This window comes from Pomacea canaliculata, linkage group LG12 (genome assembly GCF_003073045.1).
Source record: "Pomacea canaliculata isolate SZHN2017 linkage group LG12, ASM307304v1, whole genome shotgun sequence".
Lineage (NCBI taxonomy): Eukaryota > Metazoa > Mollusca > Gastropoda > Architaenioglossa > Ampullariidae > Pomacea > Pomacea canaliculata.
The window spans coordinates 2601302-2619775 of NC_037601.1; the positions used below are offsets into that span (position 1 = coordinate 2601302).

General features: G+C 35.4%; 2 protein-coding genes across 2 annotated transcripts in view; one reads left to right on the forward strand and one right to left on the reverse strand.

Annotated features, from left to right (window-relative positions):
* Positions 1–7669, forward strand: part of LOC112553373 (Wilms tumor protein 1-interacting protein homolog) — a 35636-nt gene extending 27967 nt beyond the window's left edge. The window contains 1 exon segment of the mRNA XM_025220543.1: positions 1–7669. Within this exon segment, the coding sequence (XP_025076328.1) occupies positions 1–555 (555 nt within the window). The 3' untranslated portion in view covers positions 556–7669.
* Positions 4560–18474, reverse strand: part of LOC112577310 (MORN repeat-containing protein 1-like) — a 23682-nt gene continuing 9767 nt past the window's right edge. Inside the window, exons 8-19 of the mRNA XM_025260365.1 lie at positions 18084–18198; positions 17624–17718; positions 16858–17048; positions 16258–16288; positions 15967–16164; positions 15529–15546; positions 14230–14481; positions 13142–13146; positions 12659–12821; positions 11614–11734; positions 9327–9350; positions 4560–8265 (exon numbers count right to left, since the gene is read on the reverse strand). Coding sequence (XP_025116150.1) covers positions 8208–8265; positions 9327–9350; positions 11614–11734; positions 12659–12821; positions 13142–13146; positions 14230–14481; positions 15529–15546; positions 15967–16164; positions 16258–16288; positions 16858–17048; positions 17624–17718; positions 18084–18198 — 1271 coding nt within the window. The 3' untranslated portion in view covers positions 4560–8207. The remainder of the gene's footprint in view (positions 8266–9326; positions 9351–11613; positions 11735–12658; positions 12822–13141; positions 13147–14229; positions 14482–15528; positions 15547–15966; positions 16165–16257; positions 16289–16857; positions 17049–17623; positions 17719–18083; positions 18199–18474) is intronic.

Genomic DNA, 18474 nt, shown 5'->3' on the forward strand with positions numbered 1-18474 from the left:
GACTGTGGCCTTCAGCTGACAGATGAACCTGACAAGCGTTGCTACCCTCTGGGTGAACGGCTTCTGTGCCACACTTGTCACATCAAGTGTTTATCATCTCAGTACCCTGACCAGACCTTCTTTGTCGACCCAACAACCCGTAACATTCAAAACACTGCCCGTGATCCCCGCCACAGTTTGTCCCTACCTGCAAGCTGCCCATCCTCTTACACGGCAGTGTCCATGCAGAACTTTGGAGCTCCTCCGCTGATGCTGTCGGGATCAGGTGCAGGTGCTGGTAGTGGCAGCAGCAGTGGCAGTACAGGTGGCGGAATGGGCTTCGGTCCTGGCTTCTACCCACATTCTGGCCTGCACTATGGGAATGGCACATCAGTGCTTCCCAATGGGGGCTCCCTGCCCCCTTCACCCCTCAGTCCACAGCATGTGTCATCAAGCAGAGACAACAGCTCCACCAGCAACTACCGCTCTGCCCCAATCCCACCCCAGCCGTCCACCCTCCCACCACCACGGCCTACAAGTGCCAAGCCTACCACCTACACCATCACAGACTTGTAACTTGGATTTTGACATTTTCAGCTGTTTGATGTCTGGTTGAAGAACACATTGAGCCATCTGTCTTCGTGTTAGTTTGTCTCATGCTGACTGACATTTAAACAAACAATGCAGACATCATTTGCTCACTTCACCTTCCTCATGGTATCCCAACATGCCCTAGTATTAGATAGATACTTATGACCATATTTATATGTCATTTTTGTAAATTGTTTTTCAGTTACATGATTTTCATCAGTGTCCAAGATCCAATTTAAAGACATCATATATCTGAGCCATTGATTATTTATCGAACAGTGAAAATCCCAGATAAGCAGTGGTGGTGGATTTCTGGACCAGAGAAATATTAACTGATCAAAATGACAAGATGACATGCTTAAGATGTTGCATAAAGTGTCTTATGCTCAAATGTGGCAGAAAAGAGAAGAGTTCATCAGGTCTAAGTATTCTTGTAGGTGTGTAAATATCTCCCTGTCACCAAACTGTTTCTCTAAAAAAAATGATGTGCTTTTTTCATGACAGCTGAAACATTTTTAAAATCTAAAATGTTTATTATGCAGCTTATCATTAAGTCTTAACCGTGTTGCAGAGATCATGTGAGTTTGGTCAACGGATTAATTTGAGCCGCCGAAAATATATGAACTAAATCTGAAGCTGTGGTGGTCATAAAGAAAGAAAAAACTTTCAAGAAAGGGGTCAAGAGATTCTAAACTTATTCAAAATCATTAATGTCTAACTCAAATCTAGTTTTGCTTTGATGGGTTATCTGTACCTACAAGGTTTGGGTTAAAAAAAAAAAAGAGATTGAGATCTATTATTTTTGTGATAGTTACTGCCAACACCATTGAGAAATTATTTAGTAACTTGTATAATGGGAGGTAATTTATCTTCCAGAGATATCAGCTTTGCATGACAATATGTAATACCCCTTTCTCTAGATGTGTGTGGTTAAAGACAGTTCTTTCTTCAGATTGCCACTTTCGTATTGAGTCTGTCTAACAAAAGCATTTTATAAACTCATTTCGAATAGCAGACTAATATAGAGCTTTCATTTACAGAGGACAGTTACACTTCTGAGTCAGTGGTTTTATGCTGGCCTGTAAGACATCTGGTTTTGAAAACAAAATGTGCCAGAAGAAAGAAAATAAGTTCTTTGTTCACCACAAACAAGTTGAGAATCTTAAAAATTGCAAAAATAACATAACAAGATACAAACGCAGTTGTTTTTTTTTTGGGGGGGTTAAAAGTAGGATTAAGCAGTTGTCTTTTTAATTCACAATAACTTATGTTTTCAGCATCATGAATTCAAGAGAAGGATTAGAGTATGAATTAAGTTGATCCAGATAAACTTGTCATTACTGTTTATATGCAAATATTGTCATTGAATAACACTCTAGTATTGTTATTGAGGTGTTGAAATGATGTTGGTCTGGCAAAAGAAAAGCAAAAGCAATTTTTAAAATTTGGTAAAGGGTTGATTGATTAGATAATTTTTTTCCTGGAATTGTTGAGATGACATTAGGAGTATAAAGAGATTAAGATTTTGGTTTGTCAGAGGGAGGAACCCTTCTCTAAGTAACCTTGCAGAAACACTAAGCTTATATATTTCTAAAGGTCTTTAACTGAACACTAGTAGATTTGTGATGTAATACATGCATTTCTTTGTTCAGTAGTGGAACATGAGTTTAATTGTGTAGTTTCTAGTAAGAAAATCATGGGAATACTTAATATTACCACTAAGAAAAGAAGTAGTTGCTGAATGCACCTTTGAGAGAGATACTAAAATTTTATTAAGTGTGAAAGGTTCCTTCCATCTCTTGTTGAGCTGGAGGTAGTCATTTTGAACAAGACTTAATAGCTAAAAAATTTGAAGTTACTGACATATTTAGCTGATCCTATGATTGGCTTGTTCATTGTCTTACCCTGTGATATAAATAGTACCACTTGATGAGCTCTAATGAAATGACATGAATTGGAAGCTTATGGCTTTGTCGTGAACTCTTTTTTTTCTACTTGTACATATCATTGTGTGTCACAGGTTGTGGTACTACATATGCATGAACGTTTCAGGAAAGAGTTGTTGCCAAAAGAAAAAAAATCATCTGCAGGTCATAACTCATGTATGTCATGTTTTCAAAGTTTCCAGACTTTGAAAGTTGGTGCATATTTGTCTTTCACTTTTTAAAATCACCTTATGTGTGTCATTGTGCTGTATAGCCAAATTATTTCTAAAATGAATCTCGAGAGAAGGCTGTATTTTTGTGCTTTTTTTTTTTCATTTTGTGGAATGTAGTGCATTTCCACATGGTATCTGCACTTAATATAGGAATGCAGCATTGTACCATGAAGGTGTCATTCAGCTGTTGTTGTGTGTGCATACAATGAGTCTTACCACAATGGTTGATGTCAAGTCTGGTTGCCTAGACTTAAGGACGAAAGAAGTTGCCATCTTTAACATGACATGTAAATGAGGCCATATTTATATTTCAATCACTTAACTGAATTGTGGTTAAAATTATTTATTTAAAAATTGGGTGTTGTTGGCTGTCATTTTCTATGAAAACAACATATTTTTCTAAATATCATTGTGTATGTATGCATCAATATCCTAAATCGAGAAAGATTTGAATTATATTCAGTCTCTAAGTGGTTAATGTGAAGAAGTTTGCTTCCATAAAGCAGACGGTCACATGGGTTTTGCCCAACCAGCTAAGCCTGCCACTGGTACAAGCTGTGTGAAAATACAACTTGTAAGTCATCATCCCATTTGACTAGTCCAGAACTATCAAAGAGGGATCCTGTCTGGACATCCCAACCCTGTTGTGCTAATTGAAGGGCTCACCATGATGGAGAGTTCTGTCAGCTTCTTTCTCTCCCTGTCTCCTCCTACATCTTCCCCTACCTCATCCAAGTGAATGTAAGTCAATGATCAAAGCAAGCTGAATTGGGGGACTCACTTGTTCAAGAAGAGAATTCTGTGCTAAAGCTAATAGCTTTTGATTTATTTGTGTATCTCTCTATCTTGCAGTTGGGTGAAGGAGAGAAAGGATGTGCTAGTCCTTAGTGTGGCTGTGAACAAGGAGAGCATGTTGATTGTTGCATGCACCGGCAGGCAATTGGTGAGGCACAAAACATCACCAGCAGGCATAGATGTTCAAGAGTTTTGCATTTATTTAAAAATAGATTGATTCCATTTGAAGTGCATTTTAAAAGATGCCATACCCACTTCAAGCTGTGTTTAAAATATAATTTTTCTCCTTGAAAAGATTAATACATTTGTGGTGTAAATCATTATAGCTTTGGATGACATCTGGGGGCTTTATAATTTAAAACCATATTGACTGCAGTATACATTTATCAGCAGATCTTGAAATAAGAAATGCACACAGGGGAATGGAGAAGAAAGAAAGCAAGCAAAAAGTCTAGTTTGAAAATAAGATTTTTTATGTAAAATGATTTTTCTTCTGAAAGTTATGAATTTGGAGTAGTATTAACAGCTACTGTGAAGTTAAAAGAAGTCTAAATGTTCACAACATTGATTTTGGCGCAAGAATTTGGATGGTTGTAGAGGGGGTCGTCTGAAATATTAAATGCTTAAACACATCAGGCAAGATCATCTGCTGAAGATGCATGGTCCTAACAATGTGATGTGACAACGGAGCCAAGTTTAAAGCAACCGAGTTATTTTTAATGTATATTGAAGCTGATGACTTCATTTTTACTTAATATTTTGAATACAGTTGATGGGCAACATTTTGTTTCATATTTCATGTACCTATGTACATAGCTTGGATTTTTTTTCCCTTGCTTTAATTTAAATAGTTGAGATGCTGCTGTAGATCTGTGGTCAAATAAAAAGTTTAGTTGATATTTTCTACAATCATTCCAGTAAATGAGCAGGTATTGTGTCATATGCAGTGATCGCCACCCACCTTAACAGGGTTTCCAACTCTTAAAAATCAGCTTCTTTACTTACAAAGAGTTTCAACACAAAATGCTGCATTTTCTTTGTATTCAGAATGAGTGCTTTGATGTGAAAGGGAAGGTTGGGAGTGAAATGCTTGAGAAAAAGTGTACAGGGTACCAAAAGGTGACTTTAGAGAAGTGTGTGTGTGTGAAGGCATGTTGGCATATTAGCAGAAGCAATATTTATCTATATTGAGCAGGGTAGACTGCAAATACTAATTGTTAATAATGTGACTTGTAAATTGAGTTGTAGCAATTCTTTTTTTCCATGTAAACAGAGTTCCACCTTCCTTTTAATGCAATTGTGCCTGTAAGTTATATTTTTAAGTCATAATTCTATAGATTTGTGTTCAGATTCCTTAAAAAGTTACAGAAAAGGGTGAGAATTGTATCTACAGCTTATATGGCTCTTTCCATTTCAGTATTGAAAATTGTGCTGATTGTACCAAATTCTTTTCAACAATTGTGAACAGTGTATAGATAGTACCTTGTACAAAGGAAGCAGCAGTGTACCAGTTGATGGAGAAGCTCCAACATAGATTTTAAGTAAAAGCTTTAGTTTTGCTGCTATTGCCATTTTACCATCTTTCCATTAGTATTTGTGATATGAAGTAAAACATTCAGAAAGGCACAAAGTTCTTGTTTTAGTGATTTTTAAAATTATTTAGCACAAGCATGTCTGTTGCAGGCATTGGAACTATTTTACTGTCTGCTTGCTTTTGATCCATATCTAGTCTTACCCCTTTTTTTTCTTCCATGTGACTGTCTCAAATTTTCTGGGTTTGTTTTGGTGTTCTGTATACACTTCCTAGCAACCACACCATGAAACTGTTTCTTTATAAAGTGTTGGTTCTTATGGTAATTTACATTTGTTGCAAGTTGTTTTTATTCTAATGGTCTTGCCATTTTCCATGGAAACCATGTTCTTGTTCAACCTTTTCTATTGTGAAAGTGTACCATAAAACTGGAGTTTTAAAAACACTGAGTACAGAAAAGTTGGCATAAAAATCTATGCTATTGATTCTATTTTCAAGTTATGTAGAACCTATGTGGCAAATTTGCCTAAGAAATTCAAGGTTAGATCATCAATGACATTATCTTAGAAAATATTTCTTTCATTCAAAAATGAAATTTAAAAAAGCAGATTTTTTTTAGTGAGAAGGAAAGTGTGGATTTAAAAAAAAAGAAGTGCCTGATTCTTTTTTAGTGTTGTTTATAAATGGGTCCACAAGGAAAAACATGCATACTCTAAACCGTGAATTGTTTTGAAGCATTCACCAATGGAATTCTTTTAGTACAAAATCAAAACTATTATTTCTAGGTCTTCCATTTTTCTCTACTTCTTCTACACAACCAGTTTCTTTTATGTTCGAGGCATAACTTTTTATTTGAAATCCATTTTTATATAATTGTTTTTCAGATGATAGCAAAAAAAAAAAAAAAAAAATTCTTGTTTTGCATCGCATCTGTTCATTCATTTTCCTTCAGCTTTTTCCCCCTAATGTAATAGGTCTCTAAAAATTGGGAGACTTTATGGTTGATTTAAGTCTTTTTGTGCATTTTTCCTGTCATTGGCACCACAAAATTAATGCACAAGTGAATGGTAGTGTAATACACAAGTATACTAAAGACTCATTTAGCAGAGAACAGGGCAGAGCATATGACACCAAGACTCTGTCCTTGTGTAAGTTGAGATGGAACACGACTACCTTTTCCTATAAAAATGGGCAAGCATAGTGGAAACTTCAATTTTGTTTATGAAGAAAAAAAATCAGCCTGTGAATTTGAGTGTTTTTAAGAGACTTGATCTGGACCCTTTGTGTGAAATGTTTATGCTGTTTTGCTTGCTAAATTTATTGTCCCTTGTATTTGCGCTACAGTAATGCCAAGCAACATTTTGACTTGTTGGCCACAGCGATTTAGTGTGTAATTTGACCGCTATTTGGACAGTGTGCAGTGACCAAAGGTTGCATGATGGCTGTTGTCACACACATTGCTCAATTTGTTAAGGAATGTCATGTTTTCACAAAAAAAAGTGATTTGTAAGCAATCCTTAAATGTCACGTGGTCTAGTTGTCACAAACAAGAAACATGTTGACAGCATAGGATGATGATTGCTGAGTGAACTGGGTTTATCTTTGGTATAAGGTAATGTCCTTTTTTATTCTTGCAATTCATAGTGACCAAGATTCTTAACTTTTCATGATTTGGAGGTATTTTTTAATAGAATCATATTAAATCAGGGCTTCTTTCGATGACATTTGTCATAATGCTGTTCAAGCATATATAATCATCTCAGGAGCTGTCTTCAGTAATAGCTTGACAGTTTGGAATCATAAAGTCGTGCTTGCCTTCATGGAGATTCCGTGCCAGTAAAAGCAAATAAAATAATAGGCATCAAACATTTAGCTCTGAGCACAGTTAGTACTTTTTTTTTTTAAAAGAGATTGAGGGATCCCTTCCATTTTACAGCAAATATGGGCCATTGTCGTGTCATTCATGATCATCCCTACAACCTGTCCCCTTTGGAGCCTATGGTTCCATTGCTAAAAAAGCTCCATTAGGTTTTACTCTGCCACAAATGAACATTTTTTATCTTTATTTAATTTTGTTTTCATCCATGGTAACATCTTTGCATCTGTTAAGTTTATCAGCATGAGTTCCAGTACACACTGGTGTGATGACAAGCCTTTCAAAATGCTGGTCTGGTTTTTTGTGACAGATGACAAGATTCTAAATAGACAACATATCTGTATGGCTTATTTTTGTAGATTCTGATTTTTTTTTTTTAAAGTGTCTTATAAGCCTGTGTGTATGGGAGTGCATGCAAATATGTGTGTTATTTATTTTTGTGCTTAGAGAAGCTACAAGGCCTAGCAATAACAGCTACATGCCTCAGTTCTGTTTCTGTATTGCATTAACATCAATTGTCTTCCACTTTATCATAGAAATTGTTGTGGTAGAAATTCCATAGAGGTCTATTTCAAAGTGTACAGTTATCATTGTCTTCTCTTTTTATGCTTGAACTGTGTTTTGGGCTGTAGTTTGTGGATGCCTTGGCATAAGACATTCAAAATGAATAATTTCAGTGGAATCCAAAAGTGAATTTCAACACTTTTGCTTGCTTTTAAAATAAAGAACCTAAATTAAATTGCTCATTTGTCAAACACCAATTTATTCTTGGTTCTTGCCAAAAGACTGTTGTCAGTATCTACCTGTGTCAGTATCTATGCACATAGAGTTTTGCTGGAAGGTGAGCACAATAAAAGTCATAGAAATTCTAGTTGCATTGCATATTTTCAAAACTCACACCGACTGCAGTCTTGAAGTACTTGAGAAGTTAGAATAGGCTTCTTTACATCATTTAATAAATAATGCATAGTTATCAGTGACAAATAAGAAATGACTAATGATGGCGCTGCATTCTGTTCACTTGTCCACATCTTCGAGCTTGATTTCATGTTTCCCAAGGGTCAGCCTTTAGCATAAAATGGGATGCTTTGTTGTTTAGTCTTTGCTACTCCTTGAGGAGCATAGGGCCAAAACATCATCTCACCAGCAGCCCTCCTCAGTTGGGCCTATCTGGCATCCTTTGCCTTGCTCTCTACTGTTCGTTAAAAAAAAAAAAATGGGAGGATTTCCATCTACCGTCTTGACCTTATCATGTCAATAAAGATGTTGAACAGGTCTCAGTGATCGGCACTGGATCGTTGCATGGCTGCAACAATGTGGCGCTGAGTGTCCCACCTGCAAACATGAAAGAGACGCAAGTATTTTTGTAAATGTTAAGAGAACTGATGGTAGGGAATGCACAAAGTAAATTTAAACACGAGACGAGATGACTTCATTATCCAGTATCACAAAAATTAAATACCACGCAAGTAGATACTCAACACTTGCTGCAGGCTGCAAATAAACACTTCATGAATTATTTCAGTATGTACTGACCACATTAAATAAAATAATCTACTGTGATACTATTTGAAGAAGTGTACATAATACACTAGGAAAAATTAAGGTTATCGGGTTGTTAAATCCTTTCCAAAAAGTGAGCTATTAAAATGTGGCGCTAATCCCTTGTATTTCATACATCATAATGTGTTTTGGAAAATACAATTGTGGGGTGAAATAGTGCAGACCCTTTAAGCATAAAGTTCTTTACATACAGCATTATATATATCTTTTGAGAAAAACTGCTTGCTCTTTTCAGAGAAGAAAATTCTGGAAAGTATGGTCAATTCATTTCACAACAATTTTTTTTTAAAGTTAAAATAAATTTCAACAACAGGATACCATATTCCCTAAAGCTTTTCACAGATGACATGAAATCATCTGTTTGTGTGTGTGTGTGTGAGAGAGTGCATATGTTTATATGAGCCATCTCAAGCATTCTTTTGAAAAATAATAAACTAAAAGTGTGCAGGAGGGAAGAGAATTGTGCATAAGTTTTCCCTACACCCTTCTCTCCAAAATAGCAGCTTTGGAGGCATTAAAATAGAAACTGATACATCAGACAACCCAGTCAAAAGCATGCTTGGTAAGTAAATGTACACAAAGAAGAATACTCCATGACCACATCACCTACCTGGCAACTGCAGAATGACATCAAGACATTAAAAACACAAAAAGACATGGCTGGTAAAGGCACACTGAGGAGCATTGACTTTGTTGTTAGGTACTGAGCTACAATTGAGGGGAAGGGAATACCCAGCACCATCACAGTAGAAGCTTTCTGCAAGACAGACCACCCACACATTAAACAAGCACTGCTCAGGCACACATTTTCTTCAAATTTTCAATGCACGCACCTAGGGCGGTGTTCCACTGGACCACTGGAGTTTAAAAAAAGAACAAAGAATTGTTAAAAAATCAACAAATCCCTAGGTTCTACAGTGGTATTCTTCCTTCCCCAAGCAATCGTCCAAAAAACTATTCATGAACAGATCAAAATGAGTAAGATACTTTATAAACATACATTAATAGCTTGTATGCATAAATTATAGTTTAAATCTGTCACAAATACTTATACAGTGCTAATACTAGCAGGAGCAACATCCATACATTACTTATGAACATTACCTATGGGCTTATAAAGTGTGAAATCTTTAGTTTTTGCACCATGCACTATAGTTTGGCCACCCAGTGTACATGGTTTTTCTGACTATGACTGAAGTGTAAAGAGTTCATAATGACTGATTTGCATATTCTCAGAAAAAGATTGTCCCCCATCCTCCTCTAATTATAATAATAAACATGATTTATACAGTGCATACTCTTAACTTGGAAAACTTGATTTCTCCATCACAGTCTGCTTATCACCTTTTTCACAGCACCAAAACTGCCCTTCTTAAGGTGACAACATTTTCTCTGCTCTGGATAGAGGTGACATTTTATTCCTCACCATGTTAGACCTGTCTGCTGCCTGATACTATAGATCACACTAGACTCAGGTATGGATTCTTTGATGGCTTCTCCCCTCTCTACTCAAATCTTGTCTGTCCATACCCCTGCTTGAAACCTTTGCCCCTTATCAGACTCCTACATTCTAACCATCCTTACCCCCAAAAAAAAACAATCACATACGGACAACGGACATTCTTCCTCTGTGCTGCTAAGCAGCAGTTCTCTCTGCCGTGTCACATTCACCAATTTGTAGGCTACATTCAAATGCTCTCTAAAAACATATCTGTTCACTAAGTACTCACCCTGAATCACCATCTTGAATTCTTTTGCAATGTTGTCTGTCATGTGAACTATTATGTAACTCCTCCATTCTCTACACTCTACAGTCTACAGTGTTTACAGTACCCACATACCTTCATACATTACCCATTGCATTACATTCTTCTCTTGTACTTCATTTGTATGTTATTCAGTGTCCCCATACATATCTCACCATCCATTGTCTGTTACCTGATGTTCATTTATCATTAGTGGTCAGTCCAGAGAATATGACCTATCGTGATGCTGTGCAATACAAGTACACATGCTATTATTAAGAATGAGACATGGACAACATATATGGATGGAAGGATAAACGACAGTACTCCACACCACAAAAAAATGTCACCATAATATCTTGAGATTGTTAAGAATTGTGAGCAGTTAATTGTATCTGTGGCTCAATCTGAACTTTTAATTAGACGCATATAAAGGATTAAAGAACTTCAAGCTTCTTAAACAACAGGTTCATATGAACTAAATATTTGTTTATGTATGATCATCCCATTTAAAACTTAAAAGAAAAAAAGCAAGCAAATACAAAACTTCCACAAAACAGAAAATGTTTGCAAGAGAAAATTTTAACTTTTCCTTGAAACATTACCATTTCATTGTTAGATAGCTGACATTAAGTTCAGAACAGAGGAGACCACAGAAACAGTGTCTACAATTAAATGTCTTCAAACTAAATGAAGTAATTCACACCTGCATAAAATACATCCTTCATCAGAGATAAATATATACTATAGCATTCAGGTTGGCAAAAACTACCAATGCATTAAAAATCACGCTTACCTGGAAGACATAGTTTTGTATGGCTGCTATAACTTTAAAGCCATCAATCAGTCAAGAAACAATTTAAAAGCAAATTATCAGATGATCAGTTCTTTCATATCAAATTTAAAAATGAACCAGGGGTGATAATGAGTGGTCAGTAAGACAGACCACAATGTAAATTCGCAAGCAAAAGAAAAGACCACTCACAAAGAAACAGTGCAAAAAAATTTAATCCACACCTGAAGTTAGATGTACACCAGGATTAACACAGACTTTGAGGACACAAAAATTCGCAATGTAGATTAGACACTTGATCCCATTCCACATGTGTTAAGTGATATTTTCTGGGTAAGTTTGGTTAAAAATGTTTAACAAAACTGTTGTATGTTCATATAATACATTAGGGTAAAATAAAGAGACATAAAGTACAGTCAGGTAAGTTCAGGTTCGAGTTACAGGCACCATGGGTAAGGCAGGGTCAACTGAGGTTATGTGAGGTCAACAAGAGGTAGTCAGCTTCCACTGATCAGATCACAAGGCGCAGGTGTTTAAGCCAGCATCTCCAAGCACAACACAAACACATAGCAAGTAACCTACTTTGACTTCTTGGGGTTGAGTTTCTTTATTTGTTTCACATTGAGAAGAAGGAATGCAGGCTCCGGCCGTCTGCCAAAGAATGGAGGATTTGTGACATCAGTGACTATCAGGACATATTCCCCTGCAATATGAAAGCAACAGATGTACAATAAGTTCATGGCAACAAACAATTAATGTTACAGTAAACCAGACAAAATATCAACAAAACCATCAGAAACTATTTATCAGGTACGCAGTTTTAAAATATTTCCAAACTCTGAAAAAGATTATTTTTCTTAAAATTAACAATTTCTTGAAATATTTTTCATTGATAGACAAAGAAAAAAAATTGCTCTGGTGTCCCCAGTGACAAAAATTACAACAAATTCCTGAATACCAGATGAAAAACAATCACATGCAAACTTCTCAAGAACCATATGCAACTATTGTGCTCAACATTACAGAAATCTGAATTGTTTTTCGGGTCTCAAAACATTAAAAAAAAAAAAAGCATCAATTAACAAACCATGAAAGCAGGCTGATAAGGAATGTGGGCAGAGTAATGGCATTGCGAAATAAAATGATAGCATTAAAAGAACACCCAAAAGTGCACATATCAAGAAACATGGAGGTAATAAGTAGAAGTCATTATACAAATTTGAAATCATATCATAAAATGCAAATAGTAAGAAGCAGTTATGTACACAAAGGTTAACACATACACATGCTTAACAACAGAATTAAAAAACACACCTTTAAACACCAACATTATCATTTCCCTTACACAAACACACAAATGCATGCAGAGTTCATTTAACTTATTTTTTCTCATTCACTGATCCTGAAACCTGTTTCATGAAGTCAGTCTAGCTGATATTACACACTAACATTAGTGACAATTAAAAGCCATATCTGAAGTATCTGATTTGTTTCTCTCTGTGACTTTTATTTCCAGAAACTGATGCAAAGCTTAGAACATATGCCATTAGAGAATACAGCAGAAACCAGGGTGAGTATAGTCCCACAGCAAAATCCAATTTAGGCTTCCTCTATTCAAATCTGCTACCTGTTCTTGCATAAATTTCGTCTGTTACATCTGCTTTGTCCTTATTATCGACCTTAGTCTGGTTCTGTTTTCGGTCAGCTTTTTTAATTGAAAAAAAAAAAAACAGCAAAAGGAAATAAATCAGTGTAAACATCAGCACACAAACTGAAAAAGAAGAATTAAACAGTCATAAAATTAAATATAAACAAATGCTCCTTAGCAGCTCAGCAAGAAAAGACATGATTATGTCCACCTACAATAGAATGGAATGTTAATTATGAAATATGACTGAGGAAAAAACAATTTTTAAACAGTAAATATCATATTTATAAATCAGAGGTATATCAAATTTACTGTATAAATATATCGGAATATGTGTGTAATAAATCTGGCAAAGGCAATTATATACACATTTTTTATTATCCTTTTTTTTTTATTGCCAGTAGAGCTGAATGTTTTCTCTCAGTACGTATTTCCTGTATTGTCCTACATCAGATCTCTTACACATGCTGATATTTAAAGAATTAGCGCTATTTTTCACACATACAGTACACACACTCCCTCTCTCCACCCCCCTCTCTCTTTGCTATGTATATATGCATGTACATATGCAAACACAAAAACATACAAGAAACTATTGAGAAAATAAGCTGTAAGTGCTAATTAAAACATGCCAGAGCTAGGAAATCGATCCACATCTGCAGCATGCCAAAATGAGTTAAAGATGAGCTTGATTGGCTAGTTATATATTTTTCTTAATTATTGGAGTAAAACTCACTGATTTTAAGATTAGATATCTTGTATATATTCACCTGCCACTCTCCTTTGATACCTTACCTTATGCTATTATTCCCATTGTACTTAATTACTTCGATTAGTTTATTCTGTCTGAAAGAATACATGACAAACTCTATATGTAATTTGATGATCTAGTAAATGCTAGGTACATAAATATTTATTAAACACTTAAGCTGTTTGAACTATCTGGTATATGTGGAATTTAAAAAAAATTAGATCATGCACAAATTAAAAACTTTGAAAACCGCTCCTTAAAGCTGCAAGAATGGAGTGTTTTAAATTAATAAAATTTTCTCTTTTTCATAGACAAATTTTTGTTTGCACACATCATACACCATTACAAATTTATTAGTAAGAAGCATGCATGTAAAAGAATCTTCATACAATGTGCACACACAATTAAAATGCATAAACAGTTAAAAAGTAAGTGGGAATGCTGCACCAGAATTACCCTCTGGGACAAATAAAGTCTTATCTTAACTTATGAATGTAAAGATTACTTATCATGTAACAATTTGTCAGAGAAACAGATTTTTATCTCTGTGCACCCTGCTGACTTCCTGACATGTAAAATGTATTTGCAAGGGATAAATTTTGTACAGAGACATAAATTTAAATGAGTGGAATTAAAGAGCTGCAAAATGATTCTATTTTATCATATCATGCAAATAATTTTCCACACAACAAGAAACCAAATCTTCACAAAAAAATTAAATCAAATGCAGATAAATGGCAAACCTGCATGGTCTTTGAAAAGGAAAAAGAGTCATGCAAAGATTATGTTAATGTCTCACAGAAGATCTCAATCGTCTGTTCCTCTATAATCTCAACTGCTGATTCCTCTATCTTTATTTTTCTCTCAGAAACTTCACACATATCTTTCTTCCTTTTATCAGATCGTGGGGAATTAGGACACATCTTCTTGTCTTTGACCTTGCCCTTGCTGACCCCTTCTTTCTCTGTTTTCGGTTTACTTATTTCAACTTCCTTTATCAATTCCTTGGATTCAACATTTTTTTCCACTCCATCATCTGCGTCTGTTTCACCTAAATGTAGCAGTTTTAAAATTATACATCATATGCTAACCATTTTATGGACACATACAATTAATAAGCTTTACTGAATTTAAAATGTGGCAATACTGATCTTCCTTAGTAAGCCCCCTGGGATTAATAGCCAAGAAAGAAATGAAATGAAAAAAAGGAATTAGATCAGTTCAGACTAATGATGGAACTGTTCTGGAATGCAAATATGACTAAGCGACTGAATCAAGAACTGAATGCAGTCTGGAATTGGAAGGTCAGGATGCTTGAGTGGAAGAGGGGAGTGCATGCAAATACCAAGGAAGGTGAAGCAAAGGAAGCAGATAACCAGTTTAATTCAGAGAGCGAGAAAGAGCTTACTGTACAGTTACACTCTTTGAAAATAGCGTCTACCCACTACTATTGTAGCTGTCAATAGCTATATAATATATAAGCTACAGTCTCAGTTGACCTGTTGAAAAACTGTTTACACATCACTAAAATATATTGATATTGTTACAGGTTATGTCATTATAACAGTTAAATTGATGAGCATAAATTAATCTTTGCAGTTTGAGAATGTGGGGACAAATGTAAAAACAGAAAAAAACTGGATATTGATGTTACAGACAAATATTATGATGCAAGGATGTGGGAAAAAAAATTAACTGTTATGTGCACAACCTGATCCCCAGTGGTTTAGCTAATTAAATAACAAGCAACACTACTCAGACTCATATTAATGTAAACATTTTACACATCACAGCAAAATGAAATATGCAGAGGAATGAATGTTGAAGACTTTCGTCAGATTTTAGCGGAACCATTAAAAAGGAAAAAAATGTGTTGGTAGTTGAGTGAAGGAAAGTAAGGTTACTTATTTTAACACATATTCCTCACCTTCAGCTGGTCAACAAATAACAGAAAACCATGCAAAGCAATAAAAAGAAAATAAGCAAGATAAAATGTTTGTGGCCTTGTACATCACTGCTCATTTTGCATGGAAGTTAATCAACGAAAATAAAACTAAGTTTTTCAAAAAAATAAGCATGCATGTATGTGTGTACTCACATTCTCCTCCAGTATAACCTTTTACAAAGCATGTTTTATATCTGAGATACAAAACACCAATTCAGGTGAAGAGATGGACAACAACTCTTCATTTATTGGCGTATGTGTTATGACACTAAAGTAAACCTTGAGGGAAAAACTTTTGTGCACTGTGGGTTATCTGTTGACCAAAAGATCTGTAACCTGCTGTTGTTACTTCTGTTTTTTCCCCCTTTTTTGTAACATCCTCTCTTAAAAGTAAAAAAAAAAACCCACTTTACCTTTTTATTACAAAAGGTATAAAAAGGTATAAAAACATGAAATGTATGAAATCATAAGAAACAGAAATAAGTTGCAACAACTATATGTCTACATTTAACTGATCAAAATCCGGAGTCGCAACCAGTCTACAATAATAAAATCTACTAAGCAGTTCGCTGCATTGTAAATTGTGCTTACTTGGTTTTTCTTTGAGAGACTTCTTGTTTTTCTTGCGCTCCTCCTCCATAGCTATGAATGGTCTGTACATGGGAGGAGGGGGTCCCAACCTCAAACTGGACCACTGGACCTCACCCTTTACTGTTCGCTGGGTAGCTACAGGAGGAGGCAGGGAATAAATCTCTGATTCTTTCACAATGCTAGATGAGTCTTGAGGTACTATGAGATAAAAAGAAATCAAACAAAATAACATTTAATAACATTTTACACAATTTTACAGAATTGAAGGAATTAAATTAAAGACCCACAAACTTCTGCAATGGTTCCCCTGCAGGGTTCTGAACTACAAGAAGAAAGCAAGTCAGCTCTTAATAAGCTTGTTTTAAAAACGAATAACCTCCCAAAGAAATCTGAAAACTGCGGCTAACAGATACAGAACCAGACTCGATCAGCTTAAATTCTTAATCAGGTGACCTTTTACATTTTTTCAGCCAGAATTAAGATAAAGATTAAAGACCATGCATATACTAATTCATAGAGGGCTGTAATTAAAGGAAATAATCATTCTGGCACAGATATGAAGCTGCTAAAAAAGGAGATAGCTATAGCTTAGCTTTAAAAAAAAAACTCAAACTGTGAATGAAGAATGACTTTTCAATTCTGTGAAGTAAAATAAAACTATGCTTGTGAGGCACTCAAAACATGTGCCTTTATTTGAAAAGTGCATCTGGTACAATAACTTTCAACAACAAATATAACCACCTATTCATTCATACATCTAAGCTCACAGACAGGTAAACAAGTTCTCAACCATCCCTACCAAACAAAACACACGTCCCTTATTTAAAACCATCATAATAATGTCATTATGAATAGTTATCAATTAGTAACAAATATTAAAAAGCAAATAACCTTCTGTATTTGGTTCCTGGCAAAAACAAGATTTGAACATGACTGAGGGGCAAGACTTTTGGCTTTAAACAATTCAGAATGAGAAGAGCCAGCTATGTTGTCCACTGATTCCATGCTTGGTTTATGCTCTGACCTCCTTTCTTTGTCAGGGTCGTCCATGTCTCCTTCATCTGCTTCTCCCTCTTTGTCATCTGAAATGGACATCTTAATCATTTGAAATGCACATCTTAACCACCTGAAATGCGCATATTAATCATCTGAAATGTGCATATTAATCATCTGAAATGCAAAGATTAATAATCTGAAATGCACACATTAATCTTCTGAAATGCACATATTAATCATCTGAAATGGACATCTTTCTCTTGTGAAACAAACACGTTTCTCATGTGGAAGCATGCATCTTTCCAATGTCTTGGCACATGCCTCTACAAACATTTTTCTCTCTTAAAATAGACATCTTTCTCACGTGAAACAGATACAACAGGTGCTTCTGGGTTTATATTTTCTGCAGGTGCAACACAAGGCATAATAAACTGTGCAAAACCACATCAAAGATGCTGTGATCATGCTCAATCATCCATTCATTTATCTTTTGAATGTACGTATCAATTGATGAATGGTTATGTTGTGCTGGTCACACATACTATAACACCAAGGAAAATGCATGTGTGTGTGTGTGTGCACTAGCATGTGTAGGGGTTGGGTTAGGAGTAATTATTATTCTCACATAAAGAATGAAATATGTAGGAAATCATTTCCTTACCACCATCCTCCTCTTTTGCTGCTTTGTCTCCCTTTCTTTCCTGTTGATCCTCAATGGGTTGGTCTGTCAAAGGGTAGGACACCACATCATAGCCACTGCATTTCAAACATATTCACAAAGGAAAACACACCAAGTTAGACAAGCTAGCATATACCTGTCATACTATATTCTTCTTGGACTGACTGAAATTTAGTTATCAGGCCAATAAACCCAACATTAATCATGACCCATTTTGTTGTCAAATAAATAAATAAACTATACAAGTCATTTTATCTCTCCCTTGTGCAATCAACTGATCTTGGGTAATGAAAACAAAACCTGTGTCATAAATTTTATGCTGACTTTATGAGTGAGTTCAAAGTATTTGAAAGTGTTGATTGGAACACAGTGATATTTTAGAACTGCTAATATTCTTTTCTACACTATCATAAAAGACTGGGCGAAAGATGCCTGTACTTACAAAGGCGTTGATATAGGATGCTCTTCAACATCTTCAATCATGTCAAACAACACAGCACCTTCTTTTGGAGGGTAATACTTGAAACCTGCCGATACCTGGATTTCTCTCCCTTCATCTGACATTTTGTTAAAGGAAGCACAATGAGGAAATATATTGAACTTATTGTCTAATGCTAATGCTAGGAGAGTTGTATAGCATGATGATCTCATAAAACAGTTCATGATGCTTGAGGTGAGTTGCTAATAAACACTGGTCTTTTAAAGAGTTTTGAGTTTTACGCTGTTTCTTGAAGCCATCAAAAGAGAGAGCCTGGGGAGGCATGGTGTGAGTGTCTCAAGGGCATGGACCAGTGTAGATGAAGGCATGCAGGGGATGTACATATAACCTATAG